General features: G+C 41.1%; 1 protein-coding gene across 3 annotated transcripts in view; it reads right to left on the bottom strand.

Moving 5' to 3' along the window:
* GLI3 (GLI family zinc finger 3) overlaps positions 1 to 19,612 on the bottom strand; it is a 276,529-nt gene that overhangs the window by 12,027 nt on the left and 244,890 nt on the right. For all 3 annotated transcript variants that reach the window (XM_063708513.1, XM_063708512.1, XM_055347697.2), the window contains 2 exons: positions 5,509 to 5,658; positions 4,469 to 4,633 (listed from right to left, as the gene is read on the bottom strand). In XM_063708513.1, coding sequence (XP_063564583.1) covers positions 4,469 to 4,633; positions 5,509 to 5,658 — 315 coding nt within the window. The remainder of the gene's footprint in view (positions 1 to 4,468; positions 4,634 to 5,508; positions 5,659 to 19,612) is intronic.

The raw sequence follows: 19,612 nt of genomic DNA, 5'->3' as shown, positions 1-19,612 counted from the left end.
TTGTGAGATCTAATATCACTCTGATCCTTTTGAAAATGTGCTATTTATGCACAGGCATAATTTAAAAATTGCCAATGGCATCTCCCATGTTAGATGACACTAAAATGTGCTCCTTTGGGTAGCATTACAAGTGTGGGGATGTTCAGGGCTCAAAATAGCCAGAACCTTTCTGCTCTTTGAAGTTGGAAAGCCCTGTTACAGACTGTCCATGAATCCTCATCATAAACTGCAGAGGGCTGACGGATGTTCTGGGGACCAGGATTTCTGGTCTGTTTTCTTCTCCTGAGTGAATTTATAACTAAGGTCTATAAATTATTTCATGCTAATCTCATTTTCTATGTGGGTCAGTGATCAAGCCTAAGGATACAGTCATAAAAAATTATGCGGATGCTTATATAAGCAGATTATTTTCTGAAATCACAGAACTGCTGGCCTTTGGCTCATGACCAACATCGGATTTGTGAGTTTGTTCACTTGGCTTAAAATATAATATACGCAAGAATGCTTTCATGAATATATATTTATATCTATGTATAGCAGAGGATGAGCTTTTACGTAAGCAATCGTCATGAAAAGCAGGATTACTATAATGTACCTATTATATTTAAAAGGATGCCGTGTCTTGTAGAATGTATGTCTAAAAGATGCTTTTTCACTAAAAGCCCAAGAACAGACTGAGTGCTACCTAAAATGCTGAAATGTCCTAATGCAGTGAAGCAAAGATCCTGAAACTGAGAGGTTTCACCTCCAAACCTGAGATTCCTTTGGGCAGAATTGATTCCCATTAACTATGAATTACATCTATTCAGGAACTTGTGTGATTTGTAGCATATATATATAATAAGATGAGCACATCAAATTCTATGCATTAGGGACAAAAGACTGGCTCTGACAATTAGTGCCATTACCTTACAGTGTTCTGACACGGGCCCTATGCTTGCTCACAGCATTCCTGTGACAGGTTGTTCCATCAGCAGGCAGACTGCGATATATGGGGCAGAGGTATGGAGACCAGAAGGAGAGAGGGAGCACAAAGCCTGCATGTTTGGAGAGCTACTCTTCCTGTAAATATATGGATGTACATTATGGGTTAGCTTAGAACCAAGGGCGCAGCCAATATCTAATGAGATACAAATGTGTCGGCTCCTGCACTTCCAGAAACAACAGCCCATACAGGTGCACCTGTGCCCGTGTGCCCTTGTGTGTGAACATACACATTATCTACCCACAAAAATTCACAAATTCACAAGAATACAGGTTCAGGAAATGTATACCTCACGACAACATAACATAAACAAAATATATTAACCCTTCACACAGCTTTTGCCCACAAATTTTGTTGTGATCAGTGACTGAAATAAAATATAATTAGAGACTAAGGAAAATGTTCTCAGACTTACTGAAGTGCAAGATTCTGCAAGCACGAAGTTGCATACAACAAAATTTAATCATAAGGAATACAAAATCTGATAGGAAAAATAAGATGCAATGATCTGTAATATAAAGTGTGAAAGCTATGTAAGGATATAGACAGAGGAGGGATCATTTTTCAGCTAGGATAATCATGGGAGGCATCAGTTATTAAGATTCTATATCTGAGCTTAATGCCCAGCTCACGGGATTATCAGTAAGTGCTAAATTAGATCATGTACATGAAGTGCTTACCAGGATGCATGGAACGTAGTAAGCACTCAATATACAGAGCTTTTATTAGGAGTCATTTTACTTGGGATGCCAAAAAGAAGTGTCCTCAGCAAAGGTCCAGTGGCAGAACCACTTCATGCACCTAAGCATGGCAGTGCACAGCACCAGCTTCTGGAAGGTTTCATTCATGGTCATGATAGTGAGAGGTCAGGACCAGAGGGATGAGCTTGGGCCCTGTGAGAACCAACACTTACACAAGCTTAGGGAGTCTCAAGTCTCCCTATAGGAAAGAGGGAGCCATTGCAGCTTTCTAGAGAGGGAGGTTCAACCGAATCAGAGCTCAGGAAACTTGTTTAGCGGTATCTTTGGGGGAAAAATGAGCTGTCTGATCTGGAGTAAGAAGTCCTGTCAGAGCTACGGTCAGTCTAGCAGCCCTAAATGAGCAGGACAGCCAGAGGAACAGAGAAGTGCCAGAAATTACTCCCTTCCCGTTACAGTCCATTATTTTCTTGGCCACACTTAGAACAGCAAAGGGCTTGGCACATAAATAGCTATAAGTATTTGTTCAGTGAATAAATGAAGTTGCAAGTAAGAGAGGAAATAAATGAAAGCAAATCACTTGATTCATCTAGGATTCTAAGATGGCACAAATCAGGATTTCCTGGACAAACTTAATTTTGATGCGTCTGAAAATGTCCATCAGTAACACACAGGGCCAAAGTCTTGCATATAGAAGAGAGAAGTATAATTTGTTTGTAAATATGTCTGTGGGTAGAATTTTAATTATGTATTTATGATAAAAGTTAATAATTTAAGTAAATTGCTCAAGTGTGGTCAATGACATTACTGCCCAAGATATCCTTATCTTTTAATCTTATAACAAACACTCAACTCTCACATAACATTGCACTTTTTACCTTGGAGAAGAACACAAGCTCAACTACACCACAATTAAAGCAAACAGACATGTACATATAATATTTTAGGTCCATAAAAAGACAAAAAAGCTTGGTAATTGTCTTTATATGTGTGCATTCTGATCCTAACGTACCCTCTGTCCAAATTTCTCCATGATAATAGGAGACAGCATTGGCCTAACATCTATAGGAATGAATGCCCCCTAAATTTCTAGTCAAAATTACACTTAAATCTATGAAATATACGAAATACATTCTAAGTTAAGTCAAAACCCCTTAAAATTTTAAATTGAAATATAATTCACATGCCATAAAAATAATCCCTTTAAATTGCACAATTCAGTGGCATTAGTACATTCTAGACATTGTGTAATCATCACCATTACCTAATTCCAGAATATCTTCACCACCCCAACAAAAAAACCTTGTATCCATTAGCAGTCATCACTATTCCCTCTCCCCTCTGCTTTTGGCAACCACTGATCTACTTTCTATCTCTATGTATTTATCTATTCTAGACTCCCTAAAATTTTGTACAAAACAAGTATAATAGATTATATCCCAGCTACTGCATACTGTAAAAGCATTTTTACATTAAAAATGGAGATGTGGCATCTTTAAAATGTCTTCAAACAGTTAGAAAATGAGATTCCGAATAACTCCAGTTTCCATGACCTTTTCACACAGAAAGTTGGTATATATATGAACTTACATGTGTGAGTTTGTGAGTGAGTGTGCTTTTTACAGAGTGCAGTTAATCCCTTTAGAGATGTTTTTGCTCTGTCAGTTTCAGCTGAAGAAAACATGGTGAGAACCATCTTTGCCACCTTAAAGCCAAAAGTCCACTGAGCAGAATGGCTCACTTTGTTTCTATCAAGATTCTCTCTGCCCAGCTCTGTCTGAAAGATCATGAATGTGTTTGACCTGCACTGGTGAGATCAAATGACAGCCACTCCAGGGTCTCATGTGTGCACAATGTTCCTTCTCTAACACATTTCAAGCAAACTGATGACACGCTGTGGTGCTGAACTATGTCTCATGTTAACAAATTCTGGTTAGCTATCCTATTTCCACTCAAAATGTGGGGAGTCCTTTTGTTAATCTCTCGATACATTCAAGAGAAGATTTCACAGACAAGCCAGAATTTGAGCTAGACCTCCAAGGCCAAATTGGAAGTCTGTAGGGAGATGTTCACTAAAATGTAAGCAATGAATTTGGAATAATTTTCATTCTTATGCCTCTCTACAATTTAGGGGGGATCACTACCTAAAAATAACAGTAACACAACAGGAATCACCCTGAAGCTTTACTCAATATGTTTTCTTAAGTAACTGCCTAGAAAGTATTCTGGGTTTCTGAGACCATTTTCCAAGATCCTTTGGAATTTAGAATGTCTGAAATTGCATTTAGCCAAGGCTGGTTGCTCTGTAAAAATCTTTTTTGACATAATACCATTTGAAGATACCACTTGGAGGAAGCAAATAAAAGTGGATGACTTAGCAGGAAGCTGTCAGCTGTCAACATGCTACTTCTTAATATATCCTTGGGGCTTATGGGGTCATCCTTTGCATGGATTCCTGCTATTTTGGGCAGAGTGACTGGCTCAGATTCCAAGTCAAATGCTCCCACTGTTTGACCAGTAGGTGGCAGTTCAAAACAACATGAAACTAGTAAGTTCGCAGGGGTTTTAAGAAGTTTCTTCCTCATCTCTTATTATTCTCCAAATAAGATCCAGTTTCCAGTCCCACCTAGGAAGCCCAAGCCTTCACCTGCAGGGGCAGAGCCCACTTATGCTGGGAATGGCCAAGGGGAAAACAAAACAGAACACACTGCGCCTTCCCATGTGCCCTCCCCAGGATAGTTCTTTGTTTCCTTATGCAAGCTCCGTGCCCACTGAGGATGCTTACCTCATTGGAATGCGTTCTGTTTTGGTGTTTGGCGCGATCAGAGGCATTTGAGAAAGCCTTGTTGCAACCTTCGTGCTCACAGACGTATGGTTTCTCTCCAGTGTGAGATCTCAAGTGTGTTTTCAAGTTTTCTAGTCTCGAGTAGGCCTTTGTGCAACCTTCAAACTGAGGACAACAGGTAAATCTGGATTACTCTGCACAATGGCAACAGCAGCTTATGCCTAACACGCCCTCCAAGTTGATGAAAAACTGATGTTTCAAGGGTCAGCAGCTTTTCAAAACCCAGGAACAAAAAGTCCACTAAACTCTGCATTTATTGGGATTCAGATGTAGGTTGGTGCAGTTCCAGATAAAGAGTTTTCAGTGCCAGTAAAAGTCCTGAAGTTTTTTTTTTAATAGACCGCTCAATGTGGACAATGGGTTTCATTATCTGCTCATTGATCTCCTCAAATTCCCACTGATTTCAGATTCAGCACAAAGTTCATTAATATAGCTTTGTGTCCATACAAAGACATGGAATTTGATCATGTTTGTAAAGGGCCTTTAAGATGTAAAGTACCAGGGCTCAGCGTGCCCAATGCGCCTCGTGGGCACCTCAGCGAAGAATGCACAACCTTGCGGCAGCCCCATCCCATTCCATACGCCTATGCCTGAGGACTCACTAGGAAAGGAAGGGAAAACTTTAAAACCTGCTATAGGGATTAGCTGTTTTAAAAGTCAACTTCAACTCTGTAAGTTGGAAGCTGGCACTTCCCTTTGCCTTCCGAGCCCCATGGTACCATAAGCTGTTGGGCTGCGGCCAGCAGGGTGGCCCTCTATTCATTCCCAGTGCCAGCCACCACTGCCCCCTTGCCACTGTGCAGAGCTGCGCTGTCCAACTCAGTCACTCAAACACCGAAGCATTTATCACCAGACAATACTCTAGTCCTCTTCTCTTGCCACTCAACCACGCTTCCCCTGAGCTGGTGTCATCAGTTTGCACAGCTCTTATGAGTATGGGGAAGGACCCAAGTGTGCCTGCCACCCACTTTTGTACTCACAGTGCATTTGTGAGGCTTCTCGCCCGTGTGTCTTCTCATATGCACTACCAACATATACTGGGCTTTGAAGGGTTTCTGCTCTCTTGAGCAGTCCAGCCACCTGCACACGAACTCCTTCTTCTCTCCATGAATATGGTCGTTATTTATATGCTGGGGTTTGGAAAAAGAGAGAGAAATCAAATGGAAATGTATTCATCATTTCTGAAGGCAACAGAAGAAAATGCAGAAAATACCCCAATCTTAAAAATTCTAAAGACCACAAGAATAACTTTACCATATTACAGATTATAAAAATTCCAGTTAGTACACTTCTCAAGTAAATTTGCTTTTGCTAACTGTGTATGCATGCTTCCTAACCAGTGGGAGTGGCAAGACCGGGATGGAGCCTGGCATTCCAGGAAATATACTACAGTACATTGGCCATCTGAAGAGCAGAGTTCAATTCCAGGTTTGGGACCAGCTAGTTATGAAATGAGGTGAGCCACTGTTGACCTTTCTGAACCTCTGTCATTTTTCCTTGCCAAGGCTGGCGATTGAGGCTAAACAACTGCAGAGATGTTCTCCAACTCTCACACGCTGGGCCATGGGTTAGCACCGTGGCTTAGGCTTCAAAAAGGGAAGGCACACACAGACATGCACAATTCCAGAACAAAAAAACCAAAAGCACTTGCAAATGAAACTTTAGCTCAGGGTTAATCAGACTGCTTCCTGAATAAGAATTGCAGAGAAAAGAATTATACTGAGGAAGAGGACTGTGTGGTCATCAACAAATAAGTTAGTCTTTCAGGGCCTTGGTTTTCTTCTTGTAGAAAATAAATGACTGGATTCACTAGTTGCTAAGGGACTTTCTAGCTCTAAAATTCTATTAATACGGTTTTTAACATAAAGATGAAGTTCTCTGAATTACTTACCAATTCATGGTTTTAGAATCATTTAATTTCTTGGATTAATACAATTAGGAATCATTAGAAACCTATTGCAGGATGAGAGGAAGAGAAGCTTCTTAATTTGAATCAAATTAAGGTCAATTTCAACAGGTTGAGCATACTATTTCAATGTCCAGCTATGGACTACTGAAGACATTTGTATCCTAGGTTGATGCTGTTGGTCTTTATTTTCTGGTGATTCTGCATTTTATTTGCCTTAATTTAAGGCTTGTGGGAACACTTTCTGAAGTATACATAGAACTACATCACCAAAAAACTTCGTTCAATAAGAGAAAGCTCCCTTGGCTCCGTGCCTCGCGTGGTAGTGACACAACCTCTCATTACTTTCCTGCAGAGTCCAGGGCTCCTAAAGCGGTGGTCGCTCTGAGTCTGAAGGTGAAGTTCTGCCCTCAGAGTGGGCCTTTCCCAGTTACTCCACTAGATGGCCTATCGCTTTAGGTAAAAAAAAGTTTTACAAAAGTAAAGTTTTCTATGCTGTTTCTGGAGTTTAAAACTGGGTGAGGACAGAGAAAAGAAATTGTTGTTCTCTATCTCCTCTCCTTGGAGCAGCTCCCAGAAAAACCTGATGAACAGCAGAGAGAGAGTGGTACATTGCAGCACACAAGAAGAGAGCCAATGTCCCATCAGTAGCTCCAAAAATGACACAGAAACTGCAGTGGTTGGGGAGCAACCCCACGGCAAACAGATGTGGGTTTCCTATGAAAAGCCAACCATGCTCCATGTCAGTGTTTCTTAAAAGTTATGATGATGCACACAGGTATAGGAAGAGAACAGATGTTCTGGACAGGGGACAACGTTCAATCCGCACGTCTGCTTCTAGTAAGTCTTTGTAGCCCATACACAAGACCAGGGCTTTCCCAAATGTGTGCTGAAGCCCAGCCTTGGAAACCAAGCTCACATCTTACAGAGGGGTTCTATGGATTCTCAAACGGGAGAAAAAGAAATGATCATACAAAAACACTCCATAACAGTTGCTCTTGGTTCAGTTTTCCAAGTCATTGGAAATAAAGCTTGGATCCTTGGATTAATGCACATGAAAGGGAAAGAAAAAAGGAAGGAAGGGAGGGAGGAAGCAAGGAAGGCAAGCAGAGAGTGAGGGAGACAGAACGAAAGGGAAGAATAAGGAAGGAACACAGGAGGGAGAAAGAAAAAGGTAAAATTGGGAAACTGAATTATAATTTGTGCTGAGCCAACTGCTTAAGGTTGGATCCATGTCTTATTAGTTCCCTGTTCTCTCTCATGCTTTTATGAGGATGTGCTGGGTGCCACTCACACCAGGCCCTGTGCTGGAGAACATGACAGACATGATTCTTGCCCCAAGGAATTAAGTCTACCAGAGGGAAACAGGTCATGGCTTAAATTACTATACAATTACAGTTGTGATAGGCATTATGAAGGGAGATAACAGGGTTTTATAAAAACATGTAATGGGATCATAGGTCAGTGTGCAGCATCAGGAATCAGGGTCCGCTTCTCCAATGAAGCAGCATTTAGAGCAGGACCTGAAGGATGAGTAGACACATCAGGTGTGCAGGGAAGGATGGGGTAGGAGAATGGGACACTACAGCGGACTGATGACACAGAAGTACCTGCAGAAGAACAGAGCCTGGTGCCTTTGAGGAACAGGGTGAGGGCCACGCATGGCAGGAGAGAACTGGCCAGGGAGAGACTGCCACCACTTGGCATGGCGAGAAGGCATGAGTTTTCTGTGGGTCAAGTGGACATCCATGACGTAGGTAAACTTGGGTTAGCTTGCCAGGGCTCACCTAAAATGCTGTGTGCTCAGTCATGTCTCCAGCAGTGAGGATGTGGGAAATACCCCTGCATAAAACTCACATACACCCCAGGGGAAAGTCAGGCTTGCATGTCTGCCCCTGAGGAGGAGGGCATCAGGGAAACCTGGTGCTACTCAAGGGAGCAGGGGTGGCTAAGAAGGAGGTGCCAACAGTGGCCAGTAAAGAAAGAGACTCTCATATTTTCCCTTCCTGTCTCATCCAACGCACTGGAGGAGCTGGACCCTAGAAAGAAAGGGAAGGCATCTCCTGGCAGCACTCCCAGGCCCCAGCTCCTTTAGGTGAGGTGGCAAAGGGAGGGCAAACAGCCTGCCAGTTCCCTTGAGGCCTATGCCTCGCTGCTGACAGGGAAGGGAAGGCTCTGGATTGGACCTGAGATTGGACATTTAAATTGGACACTTTAGTTATCCAAAGTGACGGGGAAGGTATAGAATCTGCCTACAATGGTGTTGAGGGATCCGGCACTGAGCAGAGAAGGGAGAACTGGCAACCAGCGGAGGAGGGCAGTGCCTGGAAAAATCCCAATCATTTCCTATTTATACCGCACCCAGCTTCTTCTACCTTTGCCACTGAGACAATGTGTGGAAAGTTGAGTGGCAGGAAATCCCACACCAGTCAGCAAGCATGAACACCCTTGCTGTTGTCTCCATGTGGGGAGGGGTGGGGGAAACTTATGTTAGGCACTTAAAGCAACCTCATTTTCATAAGGTTAGCATCTTGGGAATGTTCCCTTTCCAATCCCTTAGACCCGAGTCCCAACTAATATATTTTTGCAATTTTCTGGAACTGCTCTTAAGTTCAAACTTGCATTGAGACCACAGTTATTTTTCTTTAAATGAAATTCTACACCTAGGAGGCTGGGGAACCAAGTCAATCTTCCTCTTCTTTGCTGCTTAAATGCTGCACAGAGGATGTAATCAATTGCTATAAGGAAAAAGGGAGGCATCTCTCTGCCTGTTTAAGCAGTTCAAATGTATTTTAAGCTTAACATATTTCCTAGAACTAGATTTCAAGTGAAAATTAAAATTCTAAGAACTCACAGACTTAACATGTGCATGTGTTCAAAATATTTACTTTCCTTTAAAAAGCTGCATTGGGCCAGGCATGGTGGCTCACACCTGTAATTCCCATATTTTGGGAGGCTGAGTCAGGAGGATTACTTGAGCTCCAAGACCAGCCTGGGCAACACAGCGAGATCCCATGTCTAAAAAAAAAATCAGGGTGTGGTGGTATAGGCTTGTAGTCTCAGCCACTTGTGAGGCTGAGGCAGGAGGGTCACTTGAGCCCAGGAGGTCAAGGCAGTAGTGAGCCAGGATTGCACTACTGCACTCCAGCCTGGGAGAGCAAGAACTTGTCTCAAAAAAAAAAAAAAAGAAAATACATTGTACATTGCCCTCTGCAGTGAGTGTTCATCTGAGGGCCTATATCAAGTAGGCAGAGCACTGATTCCAGACAATTTCTGATGAGTTGTGTACCTTTGGACAGACCAATTCACCTATTTGGACCTTACTTTTCTCATCTGTAAAATTAGAGTAATGAATTAGATCAGGTGTTGGCAAACATTTTCTGTAAAGGCTAGATAGTAAATATTTTAGGCTTTACAGGGCTGTAAGCGGCCACAGACAACATTTAAATGAATGGGTTATCTGATCATTTATGAATGTGGAAAACTTTCACGGGTCACAAAATATTCTTTGACTTTTTTTTCAACTTTTAAAAAGTCTAAAAACCATTCTTAGCTCATAGGCTGCACAGAAACAAGCAGCTGGATTTGGCCTATGGGCCATTGACTGCTAATCCCCAAAGTGGATGAGCTCTGTTTCCTTCTCGTACTAACATCTGACAGGTGAGCCCTCAAGCCTGAGAAAGCAAAATTAGAAGGAGGTACGTTCTAGTGCCAGAGAAAAGAAAAGGCAGTAGGAATGACTGAAAATCAGGATCCTGCGCTATAAAAGGTACCCCAACGAAGGGAGGGCCATACATTAGGCCAAACTTCACTGTTTGTATCACATTCCTAGGACTAAGTAAAAAAACACATTCTTTTTCTCACCAAAATCCAAGGTAGATAAGAAAAGTGATAGGCAATGAATTCTTAACATTCGATGGACGAATTGACCCCATATGAAGCTGGCCTGAAATTCAATGGGCACGAGTTTATTTGTGGTTTCATTGAAAATTTGACTTCCCAGCAGTGAAAACGTTAATCAAATATATAAATAATTTAATTGGAGGGAAAATAATGCATGATTAAATTCCAAACTAATCCAACACATAGACATGCAATTTGCCAGAGGCCCGAGAGTCAGAAAGAGATAGATGGTGTAAATTACAATGTGGCATGCCAACTCTCTCGGCGCAGCCACTCTGAACTCTCTCTGTCTGAATAAACAGGGCCAGGACATCAGGACCAGGAAATTTCCCCAGAAAAGCCAAGTCCCGACACTGAGCTTCCCGATGGGTCCATGTCTTCAGTTTTCCAATTGGGGCTGCAAGCATTAGCCTTAGGGAACTGGTGACTGAGGAAATGAACACCTCATGAGCCCATAGCAAACCAATGAAATGATGTTTTATTAACTGTCATCGAATGGGAGCAAAATGAGCGACGACTCAGTATTTCTTCCACTGTTTCTTCCACTCCTTTGGGGCTCCGGGAGCCCATAGAAAGGTGGGAGAAATCACAAGCTGGTTTAGCAATCAAGGAGGCAGAAGGTGCTTCTTTCTTTTAAGGGAGTTTCTTTGGGAAGCCGAGCCCTGGATGTCCACCAAGGAGGCTTGGAGAGCTACAGGAAGAAATGGGAAAGTGAAGCTTTTCTTTCAGTAGCAGCAAAATAGATGCCACAATGGACTTTACTGAGCTAATCAGGGTCCTTTCTTCTCACTTTGTTATTTCACTATTAGCTTAGAGCAGGCAGTTTTCCCTTGGTCTGCTCCTAACCCTCCAGATGAAAGGACACATGCAGTCCATGGCTCGCAGCTCTCCAAATAAAGCCGCCATTCACGCAGCTCATGAGGCTGGGAAGTACACTTCTGCTTTCCTTCAGTCTCCTCTCCACCAATTCCCACTCAGAAACACAGTTCTCTGGATCGATAAGTGTCCTCCCTTCTAAGTGACTTCTTCAGAATGCTACCACAAGGCTCAAATGTGTGTGTGCAAGATCTGCACATCCCCATTCAAACCCTGCCCGAGGGAATCACTAATCCATAGATACACACCTGGCTGCCTCAAAAGTCTGTCCACTCTTTACATCAGCCAGTTTCTTAACATCAAGAAGGTGAATTCCACTGTTGCAATAAAAATATTACCCTTAAGCACTGCTAAAAACAGTGGAGGGTGGAAACGCAAAGCTTCAGGCTCAACCCTCACCAGTTTCCAGACAGCTCCCCTGCGCATGTACTTTTCACGCCAGTCTTTCTGTCAGTATCTAATGTTTCTCAAATCCCACAGAACTGCTTTATCAATTTAAAAGATTTCTACAAAGTACGACGCCAAGTTCATCACAACACAAGCTACATGTAAAAGCAAAATATATGGTCATACTTTTCAAATACATATGATCTCTCTCACATACACACAAACACCCATGTGCACACACAGGTGGTGTTATGGCCTTCATAGAAAATAGAATTAAGGGCTTAGAAAGCAGTGTGTTCCATATATAAACATCTAAGAAAATGGAACAGCCTTTCTGGCTGGCAGTTCACTGGGTTCACTGGTGAGTCACTGGTGGAAGGCTGAGCACACTTGCTCCACCCCCAGTTGTATTTCCAATTCATGCCTTTGCTACATTTCTCTCTCTTGAACCATTAAGATGCCACCATTTGTTGTGGTGATTATATTTTTAAAAGGCAGAAAATAAACCTGAAACATTCTCTTCTCAGAATGTCAAACTGGAAATGTTTGATAGTTTCAAAATCTTTTTATGTTACTCTACCAGGTGAGCTCATAAATGCAGCTTGAGTTAATTAATACACTGAACAGGATTCGATAATTTGAAACTTCTGTGGGATTTGCTGGGGAAAGATATTAAGAAAGTCTTCTACTTTGACATAAGATGGGATATAAAGAAGTAAACTATTTCAAGTAAGCTCAATTTTCAGTGTTTCTTGACTTTATGTTATAAGCCTATTACTCTTTAGGTAGTATTACTCTTTAGGTAGTAGTCCAGAAATATTTCTGAAAAGAAAAAAATGGGAAAATAATTTAGAATCTATTAAAATTTAATTTATATTAAAACTGATTTGCAAGAAAGACTGAAATGTTTTGCCTAAAAGAACACTTTCCACAAGAATCCCTCAAAACTTTCTGCCTGAAATAAGGTCCATACCCTCCAGTTTTGTGTATTACTTGATAAATGCAACATTTTTGAAAGTTTTACAACTGTCATGATGTGGATTATATTGGGGATACCTTGTAATTGGATTCCTAAATGCTTCACTAGGCAGACATAGAAAAAAACATGAATCACAGACTATCAGGACTGAAATAGGCCTTATATATCAATATGCACTTTAATTTTAGATAAATAAAATAATTTAAATTGTTTTGGTGGCACCCATCAATCTTCCTTCCTAACAGATTATTTAAAAACCTGAAACAGCCTCTGCTGTGGGAGGGATCTCCCTGAGACTTCACAAAATGCCTGTTTCAATTCAAACTGGTTAATATAAATATCAAGGCATCTTTCAGTTTCTGACATAACTATAAAATTATACCAGAAAATACCCAGAGGACTCAAGACTTTGGGTACAAACCAGCATTCTCTTTATAAAAATAAAGCAATTTCTTATTTCTGATTTGTGAATATTAAGAATTAGGACGAGATAAAAAAAATACGCTTCTTGGTTAAAAATGAATAAATAAATGGACTTCATCCTGGCTGTTATTTGAATCCTGCTTTTAGGTACAAATGTGTAACAAAATTATTTTTTCTTATGTGTAAGAAAGGCAAAGTTCTTTAACAAGGTAGATGTTTTATCTGAACAAAGGGCTTTATAATGTTGGATCTGAAGAAGAGAAATGAACTACCCTAAAATATGACCCCCACCCCACCCCATCACCTCCCCAGACCTCCCCAGGGAAAGCTGGACTATGTTTCACTGCAGCAGAACACTATCATTTCACATTTAAAAACAAAAGTCTATTAAAAGGAATGAAATACGCATACACATTACAACATGGTTGAACTTTGACAGCATGCTAAATGAAAGAAGCCAGTCCAAGAAAAGATAAATACTGCATGATTCCATTTATATGTGTATCCAGAATAGGTAAATCTATATATCAAAAAAGGTGGGTGAATAGAGAAATTGGGGATGACAGCAAAAGGGTATGGAGTTTCTTTGTAGGGTAAGGAAAATGTTCTAAAATTCATGTGGTATTGGTTGCACAGCTTTGAGAATATATCAAAACATACGAATTGCTGTACACTTTAAATGGATGAATTACATGGTAGATAAATTATATCTCAATAAAGATATTACCCCCCACCCCCACCCCACGCCTCCAAAGAAAAACTCACAAAAGTATACTTGGTGATGAAGTCTGGTACCAGGAAATTGTGGGAGAATAGGAAGAAGGTTGAAGGAACAGCCAGGTAGAATGGAATCTGACTTCCCCAGAGCTACATCTCTCCTTCAGACTGACTGGGGTAGGGCCCCGCAAGTGTTTTTCCATGGAAGCACAAGACTGCATCTTAATCACAACTTCTGCTACAACATACACAGACACAGACACAGACACACACACACACACACACACACACACACACACAGATGGGTTGAGTCAAAGTGGAACATATTTTATTTTTTTGAGACAGAGTGAGACAGAGTCTTGCTCTGTTGCCCAGGCTGGAGTGCAGTGGTATGATCTCAGCTCACTACAACCTCCACCTCCCGGGTTCAAGTGATTCTTCTGCCTCAGCCTCCTGAGCAACTGGGACTACAGGAATGTGCCACCACTCCCAGCTAATTTTTGTATTTTTAGTAGAGACGGGTTTTCACTGTATCGGCCAGGCTGGTCTTGAGCTCCTGACCTCATGATCCACCTGCCTCGGCCTCCCAAAGTACTGGGATTACAGGCGTGAGCCACTGCGCCTGGCTGTGGAACATATTTTTATGATACAGTATTTTCCGGTGGGTTTCTTACTGGCCTCAGTTAATAACCTGGGAACCTCACATCAATGACGACTTCTCTGTATTCCTCTGTCCTCATCGTCCAAGTTGTAGAGATGAGTGGAAAGATGGAGAAACCTGAACTTTGTGCAGAGTTGTTAACAGAACAAAGCCAAAAAACATCATACGCTAACATCAGTTCAAGTATGCAAAATGGTGCATGATTTGAAAAAGCAGATAGTTTCTAATCCATGATATATTCTAAAATTTACTAAAGATGCTTGAAAAATTGATGCACTGTTAATTCAGAATCTCTATCTTTTCAGTTTTGCTATTACCTTGGATTATATAATAACTAGGTATAAATGTAAAATTTGTGACATAATTTATCTAGCTGACCCTCCACCCTACCCTAAGGAATGCACATGTCGCAGGCTCAAACTCATATAAATAGAATCACAGTAGTGACTTAATATTAAGGTGACCTAAAAACTGAAGGAAATGTGAGTTTTTGAGAAGCATTTCTAAGAAGTAAATATTCATAATATTGGTTGATGTTATTTATATTATTTAGGTCAAAAGGAAACATCCTCATTCTTCAAAGTGCCTTAAGGGCCCTGCTATGGTCTGAATGTATCCCCCCTGAAATCCGTATGTTGAAACTTAATCACCAGTGTGGGTGTATTAAGAGATGGGGCCTTCGCCAGGCATGGTGGCTCATGTCTGTAATCCTAGCACTTTAGGAGGCCAAGGCGGGTGGATCACCTGAGGTCAGGAGTTTGAGACCAGCCTGGCCAACATGGAGAAACCCTGTCTCTACTAAAAATGCAAAAAATTAGCTGGACATTGTAGCAGGTGCCTGTAATCCCAGCTACTCAGGAGGCTGAGGCAGCAGAATCACTTGAACCCAGGATGAGGAGGTTGCAGTGAGCCGAGATCACTCCATTGCACTCCAGCCTGAGCAACAAGAATGAAACTCCATCTCAAAAAAAAAAAAAAAAAAAAAAGGGGTGGAGCCTTAAGGAGGTGATTAAGAGGGCAGAGCCCTCATGAATGGGATTAGTGACCTTATAAAGGGACTGGAGGGAGCCCTCTCCCTTTCTGTGTGAGGACACAGCCAGAGGCTCCAGCTATAAGGCATAGAATGAGCCCTCACCAGACACTGAATCTTCTGACGTCTTGACCTTAGATTTCCCAGCTTCGAGAACAGTGAGAAATCAACTTCTATTATTTATAAATTACCCAGTGTTAAGATATTTTGTTATCGCAACAGAAACAGGCTAAGACAGGCCCCTAATTCCTTCTAGAAACTATAAAAGTGCTCCTTCTCTTAAAATTTTGTTTTCTGAGTTCTAAGCTATTTTACTAAAACGAAAATGTAACTGTTGTCTCTTAAGAGGCTTCTCTTACCATCCAATAAGGTGCCTTTTGTTAAAGAGCTTCTCAGGGTTTCTTTCCTGGAGTGGCCTGTATTTAAGTCCTATTGTGATTTTACATGGAGAAGTAAAGTGACGTCTGCAAACTATTCTAAGACTCTGTGCACATCGTTTCTACAAGTTACTGAGCAGATTTAATTTTGTACCATATCCTTTTAAATATCGACTTTGTTTCAGCCAAATGACAACAAAACCAGTAAACTCTTCTTAAGCAAATTGATTAGGGGCTTAATTACCAAAAAGAAAGATATAGAGTTAAGCAAGTAAGGATTCAGTAGTATCTATTCTAGAGATACTTTTAAAAAAGACTATTAAACACAGATAGGCAAAATTATTTTAACTGTGTAGTCATGGAATGAAATTATTTGGAAAACCATTCTCCAAAGAGGCACCTTCTATTTCATCTCTGTAATGAACAAATCCAGCAAACATGGTAAGAGCCAAGGTTTCTGATTTGAGCTCTAGCCCCAAAGGAGGTGCAGTTAAATCCCAATTTCCTGTTCCACAACTGGCTCCTAGATGAGGAAAATAGAAAGGCCAGAGGAGCTAAGAAAGTGGCTATAAATGCAACCTCTCCGAAGGATCAAATGAATTTGTCACTTTTATGCACGATCATTCCTACAAGTCCAGCATATGGAGAAAGCATTACCATCCATTGCAATTGCATTTATATCCAAGTTAAGGATTTCAGAAGCCAGATTGTATCCCAGAACATTAAAATTCCCTCACCTATGGGCTTGGTTTTCTGCCAGATTCAGAAAAGACAGTTAATGGATAGTTTCTCTCTACACTAATAGCAATTTTACTATTCAACCTGTTGTCAAAATAATGCTTATTTTGGGCTGGGTGCAGTGGCTCACACCTGTAATCCCAATACTTTAGGAGGCTGAGGCGGGAGGATTGCTTGAGCCCAGGCTTTCAACACCAGCCTGGGCAACATAGTAAGACCTCATTTCTAACAAAAAATAAAAATAAAAATTAGCACACACCTGTAGTCCCAGCTACCTGAGAGGCTGTAGTGAGCTGAGACTGCACCACTGCATGCCAGCCTGGGTGACAGAGCAAGACTCTGTCTCCAAAAAAAAAAAAAAAAAAAAAAAAAAAGGAAACATAATGCTTATTTTCCTATTAAAACTTTTAAAGGTAGGATGAATAGGTATAATAATATTTATAATAGTACACTTGCACTTTTAACTTTAGGGTGATTAATGTTTACTTACACACACACACACACACACACACACACACACACACACACACACAATGACTATCCCTAAGAAGAACAGAGAAGATTTAATTTTTAGTCCCCTTGATTACAAAGGTAGGCACAAAGTTTTCCTGTTGGAAAATCAAGCTACTAGGAGCACCAGTATCTAGAAGTACACAGAATATTAGCCTTTATTTCCTAATTGTTATGATTTCAGCAATCCACATGAAGCCTAAGCACATAGGTATTACTAGTAAAGGATCTGAACATGCAGTGTGATTCTGAGAAAATGCAAAAGTTAAGAATAAAATAAAAAACGTAAATGAAAAATGAGATCCAACTTTGAATGGGTGGTCTCTGTCTTCAATGCCCTACGAAAGCAACCATACTCCCTCCACATCACTGAAGTCTGATTCTGAACATTAGAACAATCAGCTCTTGAACTGGCCTTCAAGTTTAGAAATTCTGATATAATTTTGATCACTAAAATATAGGTTAAAATAATCACAGTTACAATAAAATGTATTTGAATTTCAAGTAGATTTGGAGAGAGTATTTTTAATATTGGGAGAAAAGTTGACAATTCGTTTTAATGAAATCTTTTGAAGATGGGAGGTAGAGAAGTGTTTTTGGTACCAGCCACAGTCCAAAACTACATCCACGGTCATGGCTCTCCCTGAAGGCCTACTGCTCGTCACATTGCTAAGGGAGGGTCTTACACGGTAAGTGCTGGGAGAACTTTCCGTTGGCAATTAAAAATAGATTAAGGCAAGTGTGTGTGTGTGTGTGTGTGTGTGTGTGTGTAGAGATGGATGGTGACTGCTGATCACAGAAGCACAGGCACGTCTCAAGAACTACTGGAAGAAAGGAAGGAGGCAGGCAAGTAGGCAAAATTATCCCTTTGGAAATCTGCCCACAGTCCCTGCTGAGCTGACGCATTCATTCACTATTCACTCAAAGCTTATTTATGATATGACAGTTACTGTGCTAAACACTGAAAAGGCAAGACAGAATAAGACATGTCCATTGGATCTTATCCAAGGTTGGCTGCGGGAATGCAGAAACGAATACTGTCTAAAAATTAGCCTTCAATGCACGGACACATTTGCTTGGCAATTAAAAGTAAGCTACTCAGAAGAATGCATGATTCTTTTGCTTCACTCATGCTGCCCACATCATAGAAAACTAGCAGGCCCATTGCCCAGGGCTTTTCCAGGTTTGTCCTACCAAACCAAGGTGGAAAGCAAGCCCCTCTGCTTTGGCATGCTTTTCAACCTGTAGAAGTATCAACTCTATCATTTTTCAATCAACTCTTATTCACAAGCCACCCTGGTGTGCAGTACCCTCCTAAACATCTTGACCCCCTATTAACAGTACATCTAAGTATATAAAAGCAAAATCTCCATACACACAATATGAGTATCCACTACATGTTCTATACCTAGATTGTAATTTTCTTTAGCTTATTAGTAGAAGGCATAGAGTTTAGAGAAAGAGCATAAGCCCAGACAGTAGGCTATAGGGATTAATTCATTTGTGTGCCATGGGCAAAACATATATGAGACATAGGCATTGTGCCTGAGTCTAAATAAGGTGAATGGGAAACAATGGGATAGGTACTAATAAAATAGTGAAGAAGGGAAGGTTTCATAAACAGGGTAACTGAGCTGAATTCAGAAGGAAGAAAGGGAGGCTGACACAGGAAAAAGTGAATTGAGGAAGAAGGGAAGAGAGATACAGAGGCCCAGTGTTAAGAAAAACACAATGTGTTGGAAAATGGTGCCAAGTATAGGATTGGGGAATGTGTGTGCGTGTCTGTGCATATGTGTGTGTATGCATGTGTATATGTGCACATGCTGGTGAGTGGCTGTAGGATGAGTGCTGCAGAGGCAGCCTGGGGAAAAATTATAAGGGGAGTTGAGTGCCCTAAGGCAACCAGATCCCAGGCAACCAAGAGCAGGTTTTAAGCAGGGCAATGATCAGATTTGTTCTTATAAAAGGTAACTCTAGCAGCATCACAGAGGCACTAAGCAAAGACTGGGCAATGAACCCATCTAGGAGTTGCTATAATCATCCAAGAAAGCTGTGACCTTGAACTACAGCAGTAGCCAGGAGGATGAATAGTAAGGGGCTAGATGTGAAAGACATTATGGAATAATTTGTGGGTGATGAATTAGAGAGAGGAGTAACAGGTGATACCGAAGTCTCCAGCTTGAAAGATCTGAGACAATAACAGCATCGGAGGGCCAGGAGATTTGGTGACGATTACCGTTCTGTGTGGAACGTATCATAGTGGAGATGCCTCCAGGACATCTCTGGTAGAGAAATCCCACAGAGAAGACAATCCTGGACATAAAGATTTGAGAATCTAAGAAAGACTGCAGCTGATGCAGGAATGTGGGCCCCTTCCCTACCCCATGTTATCTTTGGTAAACTAAAAAACACCTACACAGTATTTTAAAGATTTCACAAAGCCCAACTTGAAAACCCCTGACCAATGGAGACTGTACAGAGGATGAAAAAGGAAGAAATTGAAAACAATGACGAGACCGGTATTTTAAGAGATAGGGAAACAAAAAAAGAAAGTAAAGGAGAGAACAAAGGACACAG

The sequence above is a fragment of the Gorilla gorilla genome, chromosome 6 (assembly GCF_029281585.2).
Source record: "Gorilla gorilla gorilla isolate KB3781 chromosome 6, NHGRI_mGorGor1-v2.1_pri, whole genome shotgun sequence".
NCBI classification, from domain to species: Eukaryota; Metazoa; Chordata; class Mammalia; order Primates; family Hominidae; genus Gorilla; species Gorilla gorilla.
The sequence above is the reverse complement of the archived record's forward strand: the minus strand, read 5'-3'. Positions and strand labels throughout refer to the sequence as shown.